The 24,734-nt window shown below is 32.4% G+C and overlaps 3 protein-coding genes across 3 annotated transcripts in view; 1 reads left to right on the top strand and 2 right to left on the bottom strand.

Moving 5' to 3' along the window:
• LOC129944381 (GTP-binding protein Rhes) overlaps nt 1-24,734 on the top strand; it is a 251,412-nt gene that overhangs the window by 10,901 nt on the left and 215,777 nt on the right. The gene's annotated exons all lie outside the window — the stretch shown is intronic.
• LOC129945267 (uncharacterized) lies at nt 16,320-17,756 on the bottom strand. The gene has a single exon (XM_056054926.1). It carries the CDS (start codon nt 17,754-17,756, stop codon nt 16,320-16,322), a length of 1,437 nt encoding a protein of 478 aa, XP_055910901.1.
• On the bottom strand, nt 17,987-20,863 carry LOC129945266 (uncharacterized). The gene is made up of 3 exons (XM_056054925.1): nt 19,864-20,863; nt 18,769-19,551; nt 17,987-18,393 (listed from the first exon to the last, which is right to left on the bottom strand). Exons 1-3 carry the CDS (start codon nt 20,861-20,863, stop codon nt 17,987-17,989), a joined length of 2,190 nt encoding a protein of 729 aa, XP_055910900.1.

The following is a 24,734-nucleotide window of genomic DNA, read 5'->3' as shown; positions in this document are numbered from 1 at the left end:
AACAAAAAATAAAAACCTAACAAAAAACAAAAGTAAAACTTGGTAAAAATGTACTTTCAACTCAAATAGCTTTTCAAAAATTTAAAATATTGTCTTCAAACTGTTTTTATTTCACTGAAAATATTTTTTCGATATCTCGTTCATCCAATTTGCAAAAATTTAAGAAATGCTGCCAAAATTGGTAACATTTTTGTTCGATTAAAAATCTATTTAACAAACATTTTCTATTTTTGAAAAATATTGTTGGTAGTTCTGAATTTTTTAAAAATAATTCAAATAATACAAAGAGGGTGTTCCAATCGGCTAAGTGCTGGTGTAAGCATGCTCGCTTTAGCTGGTGCTAACTCGTCGGTGAGTTCTTGCACTCGCCACTCGATTGCTGTATACATTTCCATACATGCCTATCTTGCATCAAGAATCAATCGAATTCCTCATTTTCACAAAAGCGATTCAAAATACTAAACAAACATTTTCTTGTGGAAGTAGTGATGTTATAGATTTCCGGTGATATTCTCCCTTCGGTTCACCACGTTAAGCAGAAACCCCGTGGTTTCTCATTTTCCTTCTCTTAAAATTCCTCAGCAATTCTCCTAAAACTATGACTTTTTTATTGACCAACAATAAAATATATGGATATTTCGGAGATTAAAATTCAAGGTAAGAAATTTTTATTAATTTTTACCATTTATGGATTTCTCGGGTTTACGCTATTATGTATGAACTTATAAAAAATTAAATTTATCGAGTTCACTCAAAGTTTAGTGACCTTTTAATAACGATCTCTCTTGGTCTAGTTTAAAAAAAATGAGTGTAAAACTTTCGGAGTGTATAACACTATCGTTCAATGGACAATTGCACCTTTGCTATTATTAATGAGGAAAAAGCTTAAAATGTCAAATTGAACGAGTTACGAGCATAAATACATATATGTAATAAGTTGGATACTTAGCTTTGGGTGTATTCATTACATAAGGAGTATTCAATTTAAGATTCGTAGTTGTATGTCAAAATGCTTTGATTTTAATGGGATAGGATTAAGATAGGACCTTAGTGAGGAAAAATCTACGACCAATGTCCTGGTGGACGGTGCTACGTACTTCCCTTCGACTACACCTAGGAGGAACCCTTCTAGACCTTTCCAAGCACCCCAACTGTTCCGCGACATCATTATATCGAGAGGCACGCACCTTACAGTCCGAAAACACGGACACAGTCGTCTGACCTTTGTTTTTTTTGTGGGTTATGTGATTCTTTCTTCTGTGCAATACAAATAATAATTCTCACTACACCTTAGCTTAATTTATTCGTGTTTCAATTACCTTCGAACTTATCTAATTAATTTTGACTGATCGGTCGATTATGGTTACTTTTTGTCGGATTCCATCAGAAGGATGGAATTTCCTTTTTTTTTTGGATAACCGTGGTAGGTTGAAGATATTTCCTTGTCACATTTATACCATCATTTAAGACACTCACATACTTTGGTTGGATTCCGAGAAGATCAAAAACTTTCATTTACCTATATTAATTCCGAAGAAAATGTTAATAAGAAAAGCAATGTATTTTCAATCTAAATGTTGGTACTTGATTTTCTTAGAACCTAACTAAATTTTAATATTTAAACTTTTATTGGAAAAAGACATTATTTATTTATTTATTTAATCCGTTAATTATCTAACGTTAATATAAACTTATAGCTATTTACATAATTTTTAATTTAAAATTTTAATTAATATAGAAATAAATAAATACTATAACAAATTAAAAAATCTTTCTTTAAATTGTTTACTTTTAACATTGTCATTAACAGATGAAATTAAATTATAAAATTTATTGAAGACTGAAATCAATTGATTTAAAGGGCTATTCATACCATAGTTAGTTCTGCTAAAGATCGGACATAAAGGTATCTGTCTTCTTATGCTAGTTTGGCTATAGCTAAAATTTAGACGATTCAGAGCTGTTGCGGATATAATAGAACCATTAATTAATTTTAAAATAAAACAAAATTGGAGATATTGTCTATGTTGTGAAAGTGTAGGGAGCTTTATTAGCAAAAGTCTCTGAGAATAAGGAGGTGGTGTGAATAATTGGGAAAACGGAAGAAAACGAAGACAAAAACGCATAAATCTTTTTTGGATACTTTCAAGTCTGTCAATATGGACTGAATAGTATGGTGCCCATATAACACAGCCGTATTCAAGTATTGGCCTTACAAATGATACATAAAGAAGTTTTAAGACGTATGGGTCACGAAAGTCACGAGAAAAACGTTTAATAAAACCTAGAATTTTGTTAGCTTTTTTAACTATAAAGTTATAATGGTCACAGAACGTTAATTTACTGTCAAGAATAACACCTAAATCAGAGAAAACGGAAAGCTTACAAAGGGAGGAAGAATCTAATAAATAGTTATAATCTATAATTGTTTTTTTGCGTGTAAAACACATAGTTTTACATTTGTCAATATTCAATAAAAGTCGGTTTGTATTGCACCATTCCCTTAAACTATGAAGATCTTCTTGAAGCTGTGAGCAGTCATTAATTGAACTAATAGATTTGAAAATTTTAATGTCATCAGCGTATATTAAAACGGAGGAGTTTTTTATAACGGATGTTATGTCATTTATATATAGGATAAATAATAATGGACCTAAATGGCTACCCTGTGGAACACCAGAGTTGACGTAAAATTGGTCGGAGAATTCATTTCTGAATATAACGCTATAACTTCTGTTCTTGAGATAAGACGCGATCCACGTCAAGAATTTGTCGTTAAACCCTAAGGCTTTAAGTTTATGGACTAAAGTCTTGTGACACAATTTGTCAAAGGCTTTGCTGAAATCTGTGAATACGCAATCTACTTGTTTACGATCTTCGAAAGAGTCAAGGCAGAAAGAAGTGAAGTGAAGTAGGTTTGTAATTGTTGATTTATTCTGGACGAAACCATGTTGATTTTCACATACAATTGAATTACAATTAAAGGATAACATCTTACAGACAATGGACTCAAATAGTTTGGGAATAACGGAAAGTTTGGCAATCGGCCGGTAATTCGTTATTTCATTCTTAGACCCTTTTTTATGAATCGGAGTTATAAATGCACTTTTCCATAATAATGGGAAAACTGAGCTTCTAAGAGATTCATTGAACAAAACAAACAGAGGGTACGATAAATGAGACACACATTTTTTTAAAACACATGATGGTACACCATCAGGGCCAGGATGAAAACAGTCATCAAGTTCTGAGACACAACGAACAATTGAATCCTCACATATTGTCAAGTCAAGTGAGTTAAGGTGAGGATAATTTTGGGCTGGAGTGAACGAATCGGGAATTTGAAAAGAAGGAGGTACGTCGAAAGCATCTTTGAAGAAGTTAGCAAACATATTTGAAATTATTTGGGAGTCATGACTTGTTGTGTTATTAAAAGACATAGAGTTTGGGTAACCGTCAGTTTTTCTTTTACTTTTCACGAAATCCCAGAAGTTTTTTGGGGTCTGTTTCAATTCATTTTCAATTTTTATAATATAGTCAGAGTATAGAATATTGGAGTAGTCAATGAAAATATTTTTAAGTTCGGAGTAAATCCTGAAGTCTTCTTCTGCTCTAGTTTTACTAAATTTTAGCCATGCCTTATTTCTATTATTTTTTAAGTTTTTTAATTGAGTGTCAAACCATGGTGGAGTTTTAGATTTATAGCGAGATTTCCGTAATGGCGTAGTTTCATAAAAACAGTTAAAAATAATACTATAAAAATTTAGACACATGTCATCAATATTACGATTTAGGAGCAGTTGATTCCAGTCAACATTACACAATAAGTTAGTTAGTTCATTAAAGTTACATTTTTTAAAATTGAATTCAAGTTTTTCATTTGATGTATTAGGGATATTGCACACATTTATATTCAGTGATATATTTAAAGCTGGGTGGTGACGGTCTTCTTCTACTAGTTTAACATCGGCTGGAGATACAGCTACATCAGTGTTTATCGTGTCGGAGAAAAATATTAGGTCCAAATATTTGTTGTATTGATTGGCAACTCCATTAAATTGAACAAGTCCACAAGAAGCTAAACCATCAATAATTGTGAATTCATTGGTGCTCGTTGGACTGATAGGTGTAAAATAGTTGAAATCTGACGATTTTGTCCAGTTGAGGTTCGGAAGATTGAAATCACCTATGATGAGCAGTTCATCATTAGGTTCCATTTGGTCGTGGATCTTCTCAGTTAAATGCATGCAATTTTCATAGACAAAACTGGTAGATCTTGGAGGTATGTATACTGAGATGATAAAGAGATAACCTGTTTCCAATTTGATTTTAATACATAGCATTTCGACGTCAGAAAGATCAAAAGAATCAACCAAAGTGCATATAAGGTAGTTTTTTACCGCGAATAGTATTCCACCACCGACTGTCTCCGAGTCGACATCGTCAATGACAGCATCTACTACCCCGCTACTTAACAAAAACAGATCTAGGGAATATGAAATCACATTAGAGTTAGCCCATACACTTTCTTATTCATCAAAGAGTTGATTACATTTAGCTATTGAAATTTTTGATTTAACACTTTAAGTATTTGTACTTGCGATACATGGAAACTCGCGCTTTCAATAAAACATGACATTACCGAGTTAGATAAGTTCGAAAAGGAAGGCTTAATATCAAAAATAACATATTTTTTATATACAAAATCGAATCTCAGAAGTTTCTCAAAAAAAGATGCACAGTTTTTATCTTTAAAACTGGTGTTCTTAACTTGGCTTTTTTTAATGTACAAAATTAATTTTTCTGTTGCTCCAGAATTTTTTCAGGAACTAATCAACAGATACCTCATACATTTCTTTAAAACTATTACATTTTTATTGTATTTATTCTGTTTAAAATTCGATAGTCTCTACGAAATTCAAATTAAAAAATTTATAAACAGAAATTAAAAAAAATCTGTTTATAAAAAATTAATGTATGAAAACCTGCTCTTACAATTTTCGAAACAAAAGTAGAATTGAGTTCATTTTGGGAAGTTAAACGGCCGCGCTTTTAAATTTTTAAATGATAAACTTATTTTACAAATACGAGTATTTTTTTAAATCTTAAAAATATAGATTTGTGCGACCCTGTAGTGCGTTTAATTTTTAAAGAAAATGCGTTTGTAAAGAAATTACTCTAACGATTTTTTGAGAACTTTAAAAAAAAAAACGCATAAAATTGCAAAATCTCATCGATTCTTTATTTTAAACGTTATATTGGTCCATGACATTTACTTTTTGAAGATAATTTCATTTAAATGTTGACCGCGGCTGCGTCTTAGGTGGTCCATTCGGAAAGTCCAATTTTGGGTAACTTTTTCGAGCATTTCGGCCGGAATAGCCCGAATTTCTTCGGAAATGTTGTCTTCCAAAGCTAGAATAGTTGCTGGCTTATTTGTGTAGACTTTAGACTTGACGTAGCCCCACAAAAAATAGTCTAAAGGCGTCAAATCGCATGATCTTGGTGGCCAACTTAACGGTCCATTCCTTGAGATGAATTGTTCTCCGAAGTTTTCCCTCAAAATGGCCATAGAATCGCGAGCTGTGTGGCATGTAGCGCCATCTTATTGAAACCACATGTCAACCAAGTTCAGTTCTTCCATTTTTGGCAACAAAAAGTTTGTTAGCATTGAACGATAGCGATCGCCATTCACCGTAACGTTGCGTCCAACAGCATCTTTAAAAAAATACGGTCCAATGATTCCACCAGCGTACAAACCACACCAAACAGTGCATTTTTCGGGATGCATGGGCAGTTCTTGAACGGCTTTTGGTTGCTCTTCACTCCAAATGCGGCAATTTTGCTTATTTACGTAGCCATTCAACCAGAAATGAGCCTCATCGCTAAACAAAATTTGTCGATAAAAAAGCGGATTTTCTGCCAACTTTTCTAGGGAACATTCACTGAAAATTCGACGTTGTGGCAGATCGTTCGGCTTCAGTTCTTGCACGAGCTGTATTTTATACGGTTTTACACCAAGATCTTTGCGTAAAATCTTCCATGTGGTCGAATAACACAAACTTAATTGCTGCGAACGGCGACGAATCGACATTTCACGGTCTTCAGCAACACTCTCAGAAACAGACGCAATATTCTCTTCTGTACGGACTGTACGCATTCGTGTGGTTGGTTTAATGTCCAATAAAGTAAACTGAGTGCGAAACTTGGTCATAATCGCATTAATTGTTTGCTCACTTGGTCGATTATGTAGACCATAAATCGGACGTAAAGCGCGAAACACATTTCGAACCGAACACTGATTTTGGTAATAAAATTCAATGATTTGCAGGCGTTGCTCGTTAGTAAGTCTATTCATGATGAAATGTCAAAGCATACTGAGCATCTTTCTCTTTGACACCATGTCTGAAATCCCGCGTGATCTGTCAAATACTAATGCATGAAAATCCTAACCTTAAAAAAATCACCCTTTCCTTATACTGAAATTCGTGGAAAAATTTGATGCAGTAGCCCGTACTATTGACGACAATCCACGTTAGTTGAATCTTCGTTAATCTTTGGATAAAAATATTCCAGAATTGAAATTTTCCCGTGTTTAGGCACGGTTTCCAGGTTCTTAAGATCAGCTAGTTAAAAAATTATATCAAATTTTGTAACGGAATATATTTTTCTTTACAAAGATAAACATAATTATTGGTTTTTCTTAAAAAATCCTAGTTTTGTTAATTTAAAAATGAAACCTCTTGGTGGAAAAAAATGCAAAACAGTTTGCTTTAATGCTAACATGAGTACAAAAACGGTTTCGTGAAAGGTATCACTCTATTGAAAGTGTTTGAAAAAATTGCCTTTAAATATTATTTTTAAATTGAAATGAAAATGTGAAATTTTCCACAGCTTACATAAAAAAAGATATAAATTAAAAATTCGCTGTAAACGTTGAGGACTTAGTGAGTAAATGATTCTCTTCTGGGCGCTATTAAAAACGAAAATTTTACTATAATCTTGCTTCTGAAAATCGAGCAAATCTTTCAACTTCTAAAACAATTCTGCATAATTTCCAAAACTACTTCAAAAGTACTCAATAAAGAAAATGGATTTCATATTTTAAAAACCGAATTGCTAATTTTTTGATGGATTAAATTTAAGTTATAAGGATTTTTTTACCGTGAATGAACCAACAAATCCAAAGCATAAAATCTTCCTTTGATGTTAAAGTAAAATGTCATCTATTTCAGAACCTCTCAAAATTTCGTAAATTTATCTACAATAATATTATCCCTCTATGATCCTATTTAAAAAAAAAATCAGATTTTTGAACTTCTATTTCTGTTTGCTCTTTAAGTCTCGTGTTGGCGGATATCTCCTCAGTCAAATACACAATATTACCATTTCAAGTTCTTATATCTATAGACAACCTGAACCAATGTTTAGCTAAGCTAGTCTTTCAAATAAGGATCTGTTTTATTTTATTATTTTATATCGATAAACAAAAACCCACGCAACAATTTCATCATCAGAATAAACAAAAAGAGAAGAAGAAAACTCTTTCCCCAAATAAATATTTTAAGTGCGTAACTTTCATCACTTCAGCACTTTTCTGTCTGTGTTCGAAAGTTGAAACCGATACCGCATGGAGAATAAAACAAATCAAGGACATACACGGAAGGAACTCCTTAAATAAAACTTCAAAATACTTTTTGTCCTTCGCATTATTTATATAGTCAAGTTCTTATCCTCTTTTTATACAGAAAAAATCTCTTAACTCACTCGTGTTCTCGTACCTCAAGAAAATATATAAACTTAAATATGTCCTCCTAAGTTTACTTCAGGCTTTTAGCCTTAAAGTTAACCCCTGTTGTCGTTCATTGGTCGTTGTCATGTGGGACTAAATTTATTTGATACGACCCAAACCTTAGAAATGAAAATTATTTATATTTTATTGGAAATGATCTGAGAAAAAAAACGAAATAATGATGTTGAAATAGCCCTTTTTTACGGGTTTAAAGCGTTTGAAAATTGTAAGGACGAACAGTGGAACAGTACATCGGCTAAGTAACGAACTTTATATTGATATTTACCTTAAAGTCGAACCACAAAAGGGATGAGTTTTTTCATTATTAACACTTCCTTTTTCAAATTCAATATTAAAAAAAAAAAAAAGGAAGGCATTTCCTACTTTTCAAAAAAGTTATGCTTTTCAAAAACAAGGTAGAATCCCACATGTGGTATTATGTGTTACTTTATTAGAACCAACTTCAAGGACCTTCGTCCAAAAAGTGAAACGAATTCGAATTGAAAATTTCCCTAAAGTATTGACAAGTCAATAAATGAGGTTGTTTATTGTAGGTACAAGTAAATTGTGGGCACTGGAGCTCCTGGCTTCCGTTAAAGTTTGGCCTGACTGATTTGATTGGTTTGCCAGGGCAGGGTCCCCTCCTATAGCCGAGCTTCATCAATCAATGTTGTGTTTATGGAGGAAGTGAGTTGAAGTATAGGTGAAACCTAATACAAAACATAAATTGCACTGGAAACGTGTTATTTCAAATATAATTCAATTTGCATTGATTTGTCGAATTACGTGTAGGGAATTTATTTTATTCGTTTTCTAATATTTTCGTAAAGGAATGATTTAAGTGTGGGGGCGTGTTTCTTTGTTATTTTTCTATGGAGCGAGTTGTGTGGAAATTTATGTGAATTGAGAAAGTATATAATATGGTGTTCGTATTCATAGGAACAATTTTCTTGATTGATTATGAATTATGCGGTTCTACACAATTATTATAATTGCAATCCAAGCAATTTGAATAATGAAGCACTTTTAAGGCTGGAAAAAAGAAATCGATATGACGTTGCTAGGAGTTACCTTTTATATATGTTTCAATTTAATTTTCTATCCATGCATAAGAATAAATGAAGACAACAAATTGGAAAACAAATGTGAGTAAGAGTGGGTGGGAATTTCTGGTTAGGATTGATTCTCATTCTTTCACACTTTAAATCGAAATTTCTTTCAAGGATAATGACAATTTTTAGAAATTCCTACACAGTACTAAGCGAGTCTTAAAAGTACTCCAATGACTTATTTATCGGCGACGCAGGAAAAAAGTCCATATGCCAAAATTCCTCACAGGACTTTTGAGAGTTATTTTTCAAACAAAAGCTTTTTTTGGACATTTTTAACTTAACATATTAAGTTATTGTAATGGGTCCGATTTGTAAAATTGAAAAATTTGACATTTCTCAACGTTTCAAGGCCCCTAGAGTCCAAATTAAAAATATTTATAGAAAAATGTCTGTGTGTGCGTGTTTACATACGTTCGTACGGACGCAACGTTTTCTCGTCGTCCATAGCTCAAGAACCAGTAGAGATTTCGACTTCAAATAAATTTTGTTATATAGATAATAATGCACAAAAACGCAGAAAGGGCTCTCAAGAAAATTGCGTGGGTGTTTTTTTACATTATATATTGTAACTTGGTATTAAACAAATATATTTTTTGACTAAAATCCAATTAACCGTTTTTTTATAAATAAAAAAAACTAAAAACTAAATTTGCCAACTCGAAAATTTTACGAATAAAAAAATATTTTATCCCCAAAATAATTGTGGAAGGAAAAATAACGTTTTTAAGATCTGGTATAATTTGAAAAAAAAAACTTAGCAAAAAAATTAATAAAAGTTGGTAAAAATTGATTTTCGACACAAATAACTTTTCAAAAGTTTGAGACATTGGATTTAAACCAATTTTATTCTTTTAGAAATATAGTTGTAAAAATTTGTTAACATTTTGAGAAATATCAAATTGACAGTTTTTTTACAAACATAATTAAAAACCTATAAAAATAATTGACAAAAGTAGATAAAAATACATTTTCGACTTAAATATCTTTTCAAAACTTTGAGATTTTGGCTTAGATCTAATTTCATCTTATGAGAAATATTATTTTGAACATTCGATACAATTTTTTGATTAATCAAATTGAAATTTTTTAGCAAAAATAAAAACCTTAAAAAAGCATTTCAAAAAGCTCGTAAAAATAGGTTTTCGACTCAAATGCCTTTTCAAAAATAAAAACATTGCTTTCCAACTTATTTTTTTCGACATTCAGTTAACTTTTTATAAAAAGTCAACAGTCAAAATCTACAAAATTGACTTCAAATTAATTTCATTCATCCAATTTGCATTTGTTTCCTTCCCGTAGAAAGTTATTTAAATGAGTTCGATTTGTCAAATTGAAAATTTTGACATTTCTCGACGTTTTAAGATCCCTAGAGTCGAAATAAAATGTTTTTAGAAAGATGTCTGTGCATGCGTGTGTTCGTACGTCCGTATGTCCGTACGTTTGCGACGTTTTTTCGTCGTCCATAGTTCAAGAACCAGAAGAGATATCGATTTCAAATAAATTTTTATATACAGATAATAAGGCAGAAAAATGCAGAAAGGGCTCTCAAGAAAATTGCGTGGGTGTTTTTTTTTACCATAGCAGTTTGATAAAAGGTGAACATTTTGGTAACCCTAAATATCTTACGAACTAAAAACGCTAGAGACTTGAATTAAATTTCATATAATATATTGTAACGCGATATCAAAGAAGTATATTTTTAGAAAAAATAATTTAACGGTTTTTTTATAAATCAAAAAAACTGAAAACAAAAATTTGTCACTTCCAAAATTTTACGACTAAAATATGATATCATCTCCAAAACAATTTTGTGCAACGAAGAATAATGTTTTTAACATCTGATCAAATTTTGAGAAAAATCGAATTGACAGTTTTCTTACAAAAAATAAAAACCTTAAAAAAAATAATAAAAGTTGGTAAAAATTGATTTTCGACTCAACTATCTTTTCAAAAATCTGAGATATTGGCTTTAATTTACTTTCATCTTTAAAAAAATATTGTTGTTGACATTCAGTATTTTTTTTTTGATTTTGATAAAAAATTAAAAACTTGAACAAAATTTAACAAAAGTTTTTAAAAAATTGATTTTTGACTCAAATATCGTTTCAATAATTTTAAATACTGGCTTTAAGCTAATTTTATTTTAAAAGAAATATTGTTTTCAACATTCGATAAAATTTGGAAAAAAATTTACTTTCGACTCAAATAGCTTTTCAAAAATTAAAAATATTGGCTTTCATATCACATAAAATATTGTTTTCCATATTCAGTTATTTTTATATAAAAATCCAACAGTCCGTTTTTTCAAACAAAATAAAATATACAAAAAATAGCACGCAAATTTGGTAAAAATTGATACGAGTACATATAGACAAACTTTTAAGAAAGACAAATCGATAGACGGGATGGGAAGTTATCAGTGTGGTACGCATCCCAGCCTCTTTTTTATACAAGAAATTGGTAAAAATTGATGATTAAAAAATCTCGTTAACAAAAATATTTTTTGACAAATGTCCTAAAGTCTTACTAAAGATGTTTATTTCTCAAAAATTAAAGCCTAAAATCACAAAAATTCCCGTCCATACAAACCTAGAGCCTGAACCAATTTTGGTAAGGGAGTGATAACCAAGATAACTTGATATGAATGTTAAGATATACTCACCATTGTTTTGAAGTTAACAATCTGGGACGTTTATTTTCAACCGTGGTCGGGGGTAAGCGTTCCAAAACGGTAATTTTTTCGATTTTTAGGTCGAAATGATAACCAAAAGTGTGTTAAAGACATTTTACTTCCAGCTTTTTTCTGACCAGACCTATTATAAGCTTTTTAAATGCATTTTTTTACTTAAGACCCTGATTATTTTTTTTCTATATGGTATAACTATAATAATGATATTTTAATATAACCAACAACTTATCCTGATTACGAAAATGTGTCTCCAAGACGTTTTGGTTGCAGTCTTCTACTTGCCCGATGCAAGGTTTTTTTTGCTATATCCGCAAATTTTTCGTGATTAGAATGTGGATCTTAGACGATTTTAGGGATACATCTTTAATTTGAGGCATAACCCAAAAATATAAAAATCAAATAATATTTAATAAAAATCAAACTTTTTATTTAAAAATAGATTTTATAAGAAATCATTCATCATCAGATTTATAGGATGAAAGATTCAAAATATTGTCTGTATTGTTAATGTTTTCATTTTCATTAACAAACCTTTAAATGGTTTAGTTTACAATGTTATGTTTACTGTTGCATTTTTTAAACTTTGGGGCATATTTCGTTGAAACGATTTATTTGTTGCAATAAAACGCAATAAACTCCCTTCAAAACCAGCAGATATATTGTATTTAAATATAATTTACTTAGATTTTAACAGAAATATTTAAAACTCTTAACTAATTTTTTTATTGTTCGCAGTTGGTTTGCAAGATTTGTAAAACAACTCATTATCGTGCTTCATTTACTTTTGAGGGTAGTTGTTTTATATAGGGGTTTTTAATAAGGGTTGGTAAATGATAAAAATGTCAATCGTGGCGTTTACTATGTGGCAAGTAGGGCCGTCCTGCTAAAACCACATGTCGTCTTGTTCCATATGGTTCAATTTGGGCCATAAGAAACTAGTTATCATCGTTATATAGCGCTCCTTACTAACGTCGTTTTAAAAAAAGTCCGGACCATTTACGCCACCTGCTCAACATCCACAATAAAACGGTAACTTTTGAGAAAGCATTATCACCTGGTGAACCTCGCGTGGGTTGATGTCTTCCCATTTACGTCAATTTTTCTTGTTAACACAGCCATTCATCCAAAAATTCACCTCGTCAATTAAGAAGATTTTTCAGTCAAAATTGGGGTCCTCTTCCAAACGATTTGAAGTCCAGTCAGCGAACAAACGGCGGCGTTGTCTATGGTCATGAACTTTGAGCTCCTGGGTCAGTTGGATCTTTTACGGGTGTAGGCCCAAGTAGTTTGCGGCAATATACTTCCTTCAAAACCAACACATACAATTTATTTGCATATAATTTACTTATAGTTTAACAGAAATATTTAAAACTCTTAGGTGACTAAGTTTTAATGTTCGAAGTTGGTTTGCAAGTTTTGTAAAACAATTCATTATCGCGCTCCATTCTTTTGCAGTTAATGTACTTGAAATTAAAAATTAGATTAGTTTAAAATCAATCGTTTTCAGAGGATTTCTGATTCAAACGTAAGTGTTAGTTAAATTTTCAGCATAATGCAATATGATTATGTAAAAGTTGATTACAACGCGATTAATTATTTTTTCTTTGATGTTGAATGGAATAGATTTTTCGATACGTACGCATAATTTGGAAACTAACTTCTTCAAATTTAGATGTCAAAAACTAACAATATGTAGTTTAAAAAATAAGTACAATAATAATAAAAACTAAATATCAATCCGGTTCGATTTACCTTGAGCAGTTCCTAAACCCAACGAAAGAATACGGAATACTTAAAAGTTTGTGTATAACCAGTATATGTGGGGGATAGAAATGTGAATCAAATGTAATTCGAAAGCTTATTGGAGAGTTTTAAATGAGCAAAGGAAATATTATGGTTTACCTCTCAACATGAGGTGTGAAGATGCGATTGATGCGATGACACAGAGATTTGTGATATGTTTGCTGATTTTTTTCAGTCAAATTTTGTACTTAAAAACTGAAATCGAAAAATTGTCATAAACCAACAGCCAATAACATGTTTAGGTTAAATTAAATTAACGTAGAAAGAAGTTTTGGAAGAACTTTCGTCTTTGGATGACAATAAAAAACATGAAATTGAAAACATGACAGTGACGAAATTGCTTCTATGTTCTTAAACTTCTGCTGATATGGTATTTCTAAGCCTCTTTATTTAATTTATCGCTTAGTCTTGGTCAATTCTTAGATACTTGGAAAACTTCAGTCATTACACCATTTTATAAAACAAGCTCGAAGTAGGATGTTCTTCGGTCTGTAGGACCGATTTTAAAGCTTTAAACTATTCCAAACAATTTTGAAGCCATTGTCAAAAAAAAATCTATGAACATATTACGCAAGGGATTTCAGATAGTCAACACGTGTTTGTAAGTCAACGATTAACTACAAGTAACTTGCCTATTCTTTCAAACTTTTGTACGGAAGGTGTTAACCGGGTAAACAAGTTGATGTTATAATATGCACCGAATTTTCAAAGGCGTTTGGTAGAGTGCAGCATGACGTGTTATTAATAAAACTAGAACACCTTGGTTTTCATTCTCAATTATTGAAATGGTTAGATCAATATTTAACAAATTGTACACAGTTTGTGAAAATTTGATGTAAAACAACAAAAAGAATTTATAACTTTTCAGGGGTTCCACAAGGAAGCCATCTGGAACCACTTTTGTTTTTTCCTTATATAAACACCAACTATGGGAAAAGTGATCTTATATCTCGTTCTTGTGCTTTTTTTTAAAACTCTGTATATGATGTAATTATTTTTTATGAGGCTTTTTATTTTGTAAATTATTTTACTATTTTATTATAACTGATATTTTGTATATAAACATTATAATCAAGTATGTTAGTGTGAAAGAGATTGTACTCGATAAATGGAATATACATAAATAAATAAATGCATTTTTGATTAGCTCCATTTCAAAGCATTTTTAACAATAAATATCATCTGATGAGTTTTAAGGGCGCCAATTTTACCGAAAGTAGTATCCGTGGTGTGATGGTTAGTATGTAGGACTGTCATGGTCATGGGTTCATCTAAAGTTTTTTCACGTGTACTGCCTCTTGCGGGGAATCGACAAATCCTCCAAGAGTAGGTTCAGCAATGGAAAGTAATTTATCAAATTAGCCGTAATGGTTTGGTTTAAAACTGTAGGTCCCCTCCATCTTTGATTTTATTACTCGCAAACAGGAATGGTTGTAAGTTGTAAGTCACTAGGCCTTAGTTCTCAAATGACTGTTGCGCCACCTAATTTATTTATAATGTAACAGAAATTGAAAACAAACCTCTTTAGAACTAGACGACTTTGAAACTTCGTTATGAATGCAATTAAAAAAAAAAAATATGCAGTAAAAACAACATTTTCAAATTAACAAATATTTAGATTTAGTTACAACAAATCAAGAGTTTCAAACAAAATTTACTGTAGCATCTTTTAAAGTGAAGAAATACTTTCTTTGTTAAACAGATTCGTCAAAAGAGAGGAAATGTTTTATTAATTGTCAGAACATCACTCTATGGTTAGATGTCATTTTTGACGTACAAATAGTCACGTTTCAGTCTATGGACATTGTTGCTAAAATATTTTAAAGCATTTCCTTGGAAGGACTAGGCAATGTATCAGTTAGTTGCCTTGAACACAAATCACACACTTTTAACCTGAAGAATTAAGTATTTTAAGAATTTATTAATAACTAATTTTGGTGAAGTTGTTAGGTTAATTGAGAATCATGTAATTTAATGAAGCTAAGGTAAATCATCAATATATGCCAAAAACTCGACGTCCTTAGAATATTAATATTAACCTATAGTAATTTTCTGTTTCCACCAAAATATGTGTAGAAAATCCATAGAAAATTATGTTTTTGTCTTTCATAAGAAAATCTCCTTATTTTGACCAAATATTTCATTAAACAAATAACAAACCATTTTAAGTGTCCTTAATGTTCATCAACAAATAATCTACCATTTCTTGCAATGCTCTGGTGTCACAGCTTAACCACCAGTCGTGCGTTTTAATTTCATTAAAATTGTTCTCAAGAATCAACTCTTCATGAACGCATGAAAGGAGACAAGTTTGTTTGTATTTTTCTTGCTTAATTTGACAACATTTTCCACTTTTCCTTTTATCTTAAAACTTTTAAATTGTTTTAGCATTAATTTTTTTATTCGACTTGAAGTTGACATAAAGGGTTTGAATCATGTTTTATTGGACCAATGGAAAAAAAGTAATCATGTTCTTTTTTTAGTTTCAATAAAACAATAATATTTAAGAAGTTTGAATCTACATAATGTCACATAATTAGAAGAACTAGCTTACCCGATTTTAGTAGGTTTGGGATAATCGTAAAAAACTTTTTAGTACTCATTTCGAGGCAGCAGTAAATCTAATTATTTTCAAAATGCGAACAAAAGAATGACCTTATTTCCAAATCTGACTCAAAAACCACTCTATTGTGATAAAATCTAATAAAATGTTCTTCAAAAAAGAGAAAGGCCGAGATTTAAACAAACTTGTCTTTAATTCACTTTAAGATAATTCTAATTTGAAAGTACAATTGCGAATGAATGTAATATTAAAAGCATTACTTTATATAAGAGAAAAGCTTAGATAAGAAAGCTTAGAAATATTAATAGAATAGAAATTTAAATGTAATAGATCAAAATATAAAGGTAAATACCAACTAGTTCAATAATTTTCAACATCCTCGGCGCGGGGCAATGATGTGAGTTCCAAAAGGTAAAGCAGCTGTACAGGTCTTCGAGTTTTCGATCCATCAGCGTAACGAATTTCACAAGCTCTTACCTTTCCGTCACGTCCAATAAAGGCTGCTTCGACCACAGCTAACTTCCATGCAATTCTAGGTTTCGCAGAGTCAAATACCAGAACTACATCATTTGACTTGAGTTGATTTGAAGAATGTCCTTGACTGTGGTGAAATGATCGCAGCAGTTGAACGTATTCAGTACGCCAGCGAGACCAAAGCATATTCGTTATCTTAAGACGTTGAGCCCAAAGTTGCTGCATATCAGAAGACGTCACAAGATTTTGGGAATTTGCAAGACTCCCATGGCCATGTATGAAGTGAGCGGGTGTAAGTGGTGAAATATCCAAAGGATCACTGCTGACGTAGGTTAGAGGGCGAATGTTCACCATTCCCTCCGCTTCTATGATCACTGTACGAAGTTGTTCCAGGGTTAACTTCGCTTTTCCGATGACTACTTTTAATATGTTTTTAATAGATCGTATCAATCGTTCCCAAAATCCTCCCCACCAGGGGGCTCGCTCGCCAATAAACTTCCAATGTATGCGTCTATGGATTAGAAAGTTTTGCACAAGGTTGTCGTCCGGTACTTGGTTTGTATTAGTAAGCTCTAAAGCAGCTCTTCGAAAAGTCTTGGCGTTGTCTGAATAGATCGTTGTAGGAGCACCTCTACGACCTATAAATCGTCTCAGTCCCATTATACAGCTTTCCGTTGTCATATTAGTTACAACCTCCAGATGGACTGATCGGATGGCAGCACAAGTAAAAACCATCAAATAACTTTTGTTCATCTGGTTTGAAGATTCATCCAAATAGAAGAGAGGACCAGCAAAATCTACGCCGACGCATTCAAATGGCCTTGACATCGTTATGCGTTCAATTGGCAAAGGCCCAAACGGCTGAGACACGGGTTTGGCAAAAAGCTTCTGGCAAATGATGCAAGTTTTAATTCTTGCTTTAATAAATGGACGCCCTTTTAAAATCCAAAACTGCTCACGCAATTTGCATAGGACGACGTTCGTACCTCCATGACAAGTTCTTTGGTGGTAATCATCGATTATTAACTTGACCAGATACGACTTCGGTAGGATGATGGGATGTTTTTGGTTAAGTGGCACATCTAACAACTGAAGACGACCTTTCAACCGCATTAAACCATTATCGTCAAGAAAGGGACATAGTTGAGATATCTTTGAAGTTTTTGGAACAGACTTCTCTTTCTGCAAATACAAAATTTCGTTAGAAAATGAAATATTTTGTAAATACCTTAGCCAATATAATTCAGCTGCTTCTAGTTCGCTGGTAGTGAACTCAGAAAATTCGAATGGGGGTTCTGCTAGGACTTCTAGGTTTTCTTTCATTTTGTACAGCTCTACTGCACGTAAGATAAAAGCTGTGCGTCGTAACAAACTTTTCCAAGAGCTGAATTCCTTGTATGGCAACAAAGGTTCAGGTGAGGTTTCTGCGGGAGCAAAAACGGGTGCCAAAAGAGCCACTGGTGCTAAGCTTTGAAAACCAGACTCGATCTCTTCATCATTGAAACTTATGTCGCCTTTTTGCCAGGTTGGTCCATGCGCCCATACAGATGAATTCAGTAAGCGGTGACTCCTCGGGTGAGAAGATCGGCGGGGTTCTCCTTTCCTTTGCAGTGCCTCCAGTCTGCTACTGACGTTAAATGACGGATTTCAGTGACTCGGCTCTGCACGTACGGCTTCCATAGATTAGCATCACCCTGAATCCATCCAAGCGCAATTCTGGAATCGGTCCAGAGGAAAAACTTGTGTATCATAACTTTAAGAGACTGTTTTAAGTAAGCACACAGTCGAGCTGCTAACAATGCTGCCGTTAGTTCCAACTTTGGAAGGGACAGTTCTTTTATTCCATCTATTTTGAGCGGTGCAACTCGATTTTTTGCACAAAGGAAAGCAACACTCTCTTCACCATCATCGCCAACGATTTTAATGAAAGCAACAGTTCCATACGCCTTCATGCTAGCATCTGCAAAGATGTGAATATTTATTTTGTTAAAATGTGAAAAATAAATAACTGCCCGTGGAATAGCAAAATCTTTTAACTGATGTAAATTTTTTACACAATCTTCCCAAAGAAGCATAAGATCTGGAGTAAGAGCCTCGTCCCAAGACAGTTTTGCTCGCCAGATGCATTGAAATAGAATTTTAAGTCTCACCACTACAGGTCCAAGCATGCCAAGAGGGTCGTAGATTCTAGCAATTGCTTGTAGAACGTTTCGTTTCGTGCCCTTAACTAAAATGCATGTCAGCAAATTTTGTAACGAATCTAACGGCACGGCAATTTCATCGCTTCCAACATACCACGATAGTCCTAGTACTTTTTGTTTAATAGTGGACTCACCTGGGCAAAGAGCGTTACGAACTAGCTCACTATTAGAGTTCCACTTCCTGAGATTCATGCTTGCGTTTCTCATCACCAACACAGCTTCCTCACCAATGCGCTTACCTTCTTCTTCAGTATTACAGCTTGCAGCGAAATCGTCCATGTAAAAACTGTTCATCAAAATGTTGCATGTAGGCTGAAACTGGATCTCGTTTTTCAGATGAAATCGCAAGGTTGCTGTCAGCAAGAAAGGGCTGCAATTCACGCCAAAAGTAACTCTCGTCATCCGATATTCGGCGATTCCCTCTTCAGTGTTGTACCATAAAAACCTGTGGCTGTCACGGTCCTTCTTGTTGAGCTCGATTTGAAGAAAGGCCTTCTCTACATCGGCCACGATCCCATAACGTCCAAGGCGAAAGTTCAAAAGGATCTTTAAAACATCGGGAAGTAGATTAGCTCCAACGTGAAGAAGATCGTTTAACGAGGGCGAGAATTCACTCCGTGCTGAGGCATCGAACACGATCCGTATCTTTGTAGTTGTACTTTCAGCTTTATACACTGGGCGATGAGGTAAGTAGATGACACGACGCAAATCGCCATCGTTTGGAGGTGGAATCGGTTCAGCTACACCGTCTTGAAGAAGTTGTTGTATACCTGCATCATATTGTTGGTATTGTTCGGGATGTCTGGACAACCGAGTGCGAAGTGACTTCAGTCTCGTTAATGCTTGTGCCTTGTTGCTTTTAACTACAACATCCGGATGCTTCCATGGTAGAGAAGCTTGGTAACGTTGACCGTTTTCTGAAAAGAGAGGTTAAATCTTTGGAAAGAAGTATTGTTGTCTCATCCCTAAATTCTTCTTCGAACAACAGACATTCTTCTTCGAACAACAGACATTCTTCTTCGTCTCACACAACTGCATCGAGCTTAGTGTCATTGAATGGGAAAAACATGTGTGCATTCTGTTCGTCAGAAAAGCATTTAACCAAAAATTGTGACGGTTCTTTATCAATAACGGAGAAGCGAGATATTTTAAGAAAGAGTGGTCGATGTTTTCGCTGTGCCAACCGAGGTCATTCTTCGAAGAAGAATTTAGGGATGAGACAACAATACTTCTTTCCAAAGATTCAACCTCTCTTTTCAGAAAACGCATTATGTCTTTCACTTGCTTATCTCCAATTTGCAAAGAGGTTGTGGAACTCGAGTCATCATCTTCTTTTGTTTCAGTAGCATGTTCTTGTTCATCTCTTTCCTCTACTCTATAATAATCCACTCGCAGTTCTGAAGGCAAGCAACGAAGCAATATTGTTTTCAGCATGACGTGGTAATGATGGGTAGGTATTTGCAAAGCTGTTAGTGTGCGACAACATGATGTTATAGAATTATATAAATTGCGAAGGCTAGCTGCATCTGTTCTTTGGTGGACGGAGCGAAGGGAAAGTAATTGCTGCATATTTTTATCCACCAAACGTTCTACGTCACCAAATTGTTCTTGTAGGAGAGAGATAGCGGCTTCATAACACATACCTGAAGCTGTAAATCCACCGATGACATTTTTTGCGCTGCCAGTTAACACAGATTCCAAATAACTAAATTTATCGGATGATGTTAAATTTCCGTTTTCGTGAACAGCCGTTCGGAACTGCTCCCAAAACGATAACCACTCATGATAATTGCCATCGAATTTTTTAAGCTGCAATTTGGGAAGTTTAACGGAATAATTAGAATTATTATTATGAGATGATGAATTGTTGAGAGGCGATCTTGATGTATTATTTGTGGGTGGGTTAAGCTTGTTTCTGACTTTCTGGAGACGAGAATTTAGACGAGAAAGAACACCTATTGCCGAGTCTTCATATTCGCTGACCCTTTCAAATTCCCTGTCTAGTTCATCTGTCTTGAGAAGACCTTTAGTTTGCACATCTTTGTTAACAGCATTGAGACTTTCATGGGCTAACGTCAGTCGCTGGACAAATTGAACAATTTCTTCCTCAATGGTATCCAGGTCATTTGTTGAATTGAGTTGAGAGCTTTCATTGTCGAAAAAATCCGTAGCATTTTTCACAATTTTTGTTACCTGACCTCTATACGCAGATCGTGCAGATAACTCCATATTTAACTAGTTAAATTGAAACGCGTCGTACTTTTACGTTACAAAAAAAAGAATTCTTTATTAATTTTGCTAATCTCTGTTCACCTTCCCGGGTTTCGGCACCATGTGATAAAATCTAATAAAATGTTCTTCAAAAAAGAGGAAGGCCGAGATTTAAACAAACTTGTCTTTAATTCACTTTAAGATAATTCTAATTTGAAAGTACAATTGCGAATGAATGTAATATTAAAAGCATTACTTTATATAAGAGAAAAGCTTAGATAAGAAAGCTTAGAAATATTAATAGAATAGAAATTTAAATGTAATAGATCAAAATATAAAGGTAAATACCAACTAGTTCAATAATTTTCAACATCTATAAAGTCTCATTTTTTCAAACATGTAGTACTTTTTTAGCTTCGAATAACCACATACATTATTCTTTTTGAGCTTCACGCGAAACCAGTTTTTTGTTTCCATTAAATGTTTAAAAGTTTTCTCAATACATAATCCCTATCATCAATATTCAGGTTATAAGTCGTTAGATTCAACTTCTTTCCTACATAAATCTTAAAAAAAACCCTAAACCATTTATGTTTCTACAGTGTTTTAAATAAGGGGCCAAGCGGTTTGAAAGAAATTTTTGTTTCTGCAACGAATCCATGGTTTGAACGAGGTTATCACATCAAGTTTTTGAAATTTAAAAGGTATAAACATAATTCAAAAATTTGAGAAGATGGTTAAAATAAAAAATAGCACACAGATTAACTTAAAAGCATTATTTCGAAATCCATTAAAAACATTAAATAAAAGGTTTCTAAAAATTTCATATACTTAGAGTCATACATTTTTTCAAAATCATAACACAGTTTATTGATAAGAAATATGTTGTAGCCTTACAAACACCGTTTTTTGATTATTCTTAACATTTTTAAAGAGGCATATTTTAAAGCTTGATATGATAGAATTGTTTTAAGCTGATTCCAGTTCAGGACAACTTAATCCATTTAGTAGTCTTTTGTTTGTGGATGGATTTAAGAACTTTGCTCAATCTACATCGCATTGGAATACCATTTTTGTATACATTTTTCAAAGAGTGGTTTCAACTTGCTAACTCACGTCAAGTTCATGCGACTTGAATGTGCACCTTAAATTTTCTTACACCTCATCATTTATTTCAACTTTAAGTAAAACCAACTCAATTGAGTTTCAAAAATGTTCGAAAATTGGATAATTACTGCTGTAATTAATGACCTTAACGTAGAACTCATTTAAAAATCGTTCTTCAGCCATCCTTGACTTGAGTAAAAACTCTATAGCTATACGTATTTCTTATATGCATCCATACCCAGAATTCCAAAAAAAAAAGAACTTGAAAAAAGGGTAAATAAATAAATTGATGATGCACTAAAAGAAACTAAAACAAATTTAAAAAGAGCTAATTTTTTTTCAAATAAAAAAAAAAATACAATAACATATTTTTAAGAGCTGCTACAAAAGTCTCAATTGACTATAAATACTAAGGACAGACAAAATATTTTGGAATTGCAGAAAAGTTTTCCAACAAAGCAAAGAAATGAAAAATAAACAAAAAAAACGAGCAGCGCATTAAAATGTAATAAAATTGAATTTTAAAAATGTTTACGAGTAAATTGATTACATTTTATACCAAAAAGTTGTCTTCTGTCATCTAAGCTAAGTGGATGCTTAAAAGCTGCGTCGTCTTTTCAAAAAACACAAAAAAAAAAAACAAATAAAACAAAATACTAACAACCCTCTTTGAAATAAGGTATATTACATTATATAAAAGGTAATCGTAAATATTTTATTTTTATAGTCTGTAATTTCATTTAAGGGTTTTCTTCTTTATTTTTTAAAGCAAATAAATATGTATTTAGTTCGTTTTTCAAAGTATAAAGCGTACCAAACATTAATTAAAGGGATTCAATGGAGAAATGAGTTCAAAAGTGTTTTGTAACAAGCATTAATTGATGACAAGTCACTTTTATAAGGGTAGAAGATTGATTGCCGAAATTTAAAAAAACCCTTTGATATCTTTTGAACTACGAGTATAGACATTAATTGAAACTTGATGAGCGTCCATTAACCTTATTTTTAAAATGGTTGTCTGAAGAAATATATAATTCCAACGAGACTTTTAAAGAATCATTAATATAGTGACTCCTTGATAGTTGGTATTCCAATACTTATGATCTACAATCATCTTATTGGGTTAAGGTATAAACGAAACCTACTTCAAAAATAAATCTACATAAATACCAGATCTAAAAAGAGTGGTGTCAAAAGTCTATTAATAAACTCAAATTATACTTATGTTAAATAAATAATTAGGAATTTCCAAATATCAAACATGATTATCCTAAATTAATGTTCATAGGTTCAATATCTAAAATTACCTTCTGTCAACATGTGTAATAATAAAAAACAAGGGATAGACCAAAATTTTGGATTACAGTATCGTGACGTGACACACAACATAACCCGAACCCGTCAGAAGTTAGAAAAAAAAACAATAAAGTCAAAATCAGTTTCGAAAAATTTTACGACATGTCAATAAAATGGAGGTTAACATTTTACAATATATTCTATACATATAGGAAAATAATCCCGAAAATGTATTTTTCTTCCCCTTTTTTGAGGTTACTTCTGCCTATAAGGAAAAGCGAAAAAAACCTAAATGTGACACGTATTAGATTTAAAAAAAAGAGGGAAAACCTTTTATGTAGATAGGCTCCCGTAGAGGATAGAATCGTTACAAGTAGAAAAGTAAACTACACTGCGGTCAAATAAATTGATGCTTAAATGAGTTTAAAAAAAACAGAAGACTTGTGTTCAAAATTCCAAATTTAGCCAATTCTGATTTGTTTGGTAGTAAAAAAGCTGACAAAATTTCGAGAACATAATTTTCTTCTTAAACTAAAGCAAACATGAGCCCAAAAATGTGTTTCATTACTTTACAAAAAAAAAGAACAAACAATTTGATAGCAAGAAATCAGTCAAACTGAACGTCAAAGTGACAGCTTTTTCATAGATATTTTCAAACGTAATTGGCTGCGTTCAATCTCGTGTTGGAAAGGGATTCTGGGATAGGTGGATTTTTAGACATCTTGTTGAACGAGTTGGATAGCTGTATTGAGATAGCTGTCAAAAAAATTAAAACAACTTGCAGCTGTTTACAAAAAGCAGGTACAAATTTAAGTTTCCTAGTTGTTTAATTTTCTCTTAGCTCAATTAGAATTCTATACGCTTAGTAATTTACTTGCGAAATTTCCGGTTTTAAACGGTTTAAGTTTAACAGAAAACTTTTCTAGCAGAAACGAGGACTATTACTGAAAATTTGTAATGTTTTTAACAAACTAGCTCTATTTTGAGCTTAAAATTTACTTTTTAAAGTTTCGAAAGAAATTAAACTTTAGCAAATTTTCGATTAAAAATGAAAGACGTGGTTCAGTTGAGGTTACTTGGTAGAATGAACGTTTTATTTTGGTATTGTTTCAGTTTCTTTTTCTTCTTTTTCTTTTCAATTTAGATTTTATTATTAATATGGCCGATAGGGCGGGCTATTTTAATTTTATACCATTTAATAATAATTCACAATAGGTTTTTTTTTTATATTATATTTTTTTATAATTCATTTTAATGCATTGTCGAAACAATTACCTTCTAAAATTCGGAGGCAAATAGTTTCTTCATCGTCTATTATGTACAAACTATCCTTAAATACAACTTCAACTAACAGTTTATACCTTTTTGTTTACCAACAATTACAAAAAGCTGAAATCAATTTTCAATTTTCTTGAAATTCAAACATGTGTTAAATCAGCTGTCCTGTCCGATGCCTACATACCCTAGAAATTCTTGGATACCGTTG

The sequence above is a fragment of the Eupeodes corollae genome, chromosome 2, assembly GCF_945859685.1.
Source record: "Eupeodes corollae chromosome 2, idEupCoro1.1, whole genome shotgun sequence".
NCBI classification, from domain to species: Eukaryota; Metazoa; Arthropoda; class Insecta; order Diptera; family Syrphidae; genus Eupeodes; species Eupeodes corollae.
This window is presented reverse-complemented; position numbering and strand designations above follow the sequence as displayed.

Excerpts from the sequence above, each read along its gene's own strand:
- LOC129945267 (XM_056054926.1), bottom strand. The coding sequence starts at position 17,756 with ATGAAAGAAAACCTAGAAGTCCTAGCAGAACCCCCATTCGAATTTTCT.
- LOC129945266 (XM_056054925.1), bottom strand. The coding sequence starts at position 20,863 with ATGGAGTTATCTGCACGATCTGCGTATAGAGGTCAGGTAACAAAAATT. Across the intron at positions 19,552-19,863 it reads GGTTGAATCTTTGGAAAGAA|AAAACGGTCAACGTTACCAA; the intron begins GTATTGTTGTCT and ends CTCTCTTTTCAG. Across the intron at positions 18,394-18,768 it reads TCGTAACGCTCTTTGCCCAG|ATGCTAGCATGAAGGCGTAT; the intron begins GTGAGTCCACTA and ends ACATCTTTGCAG.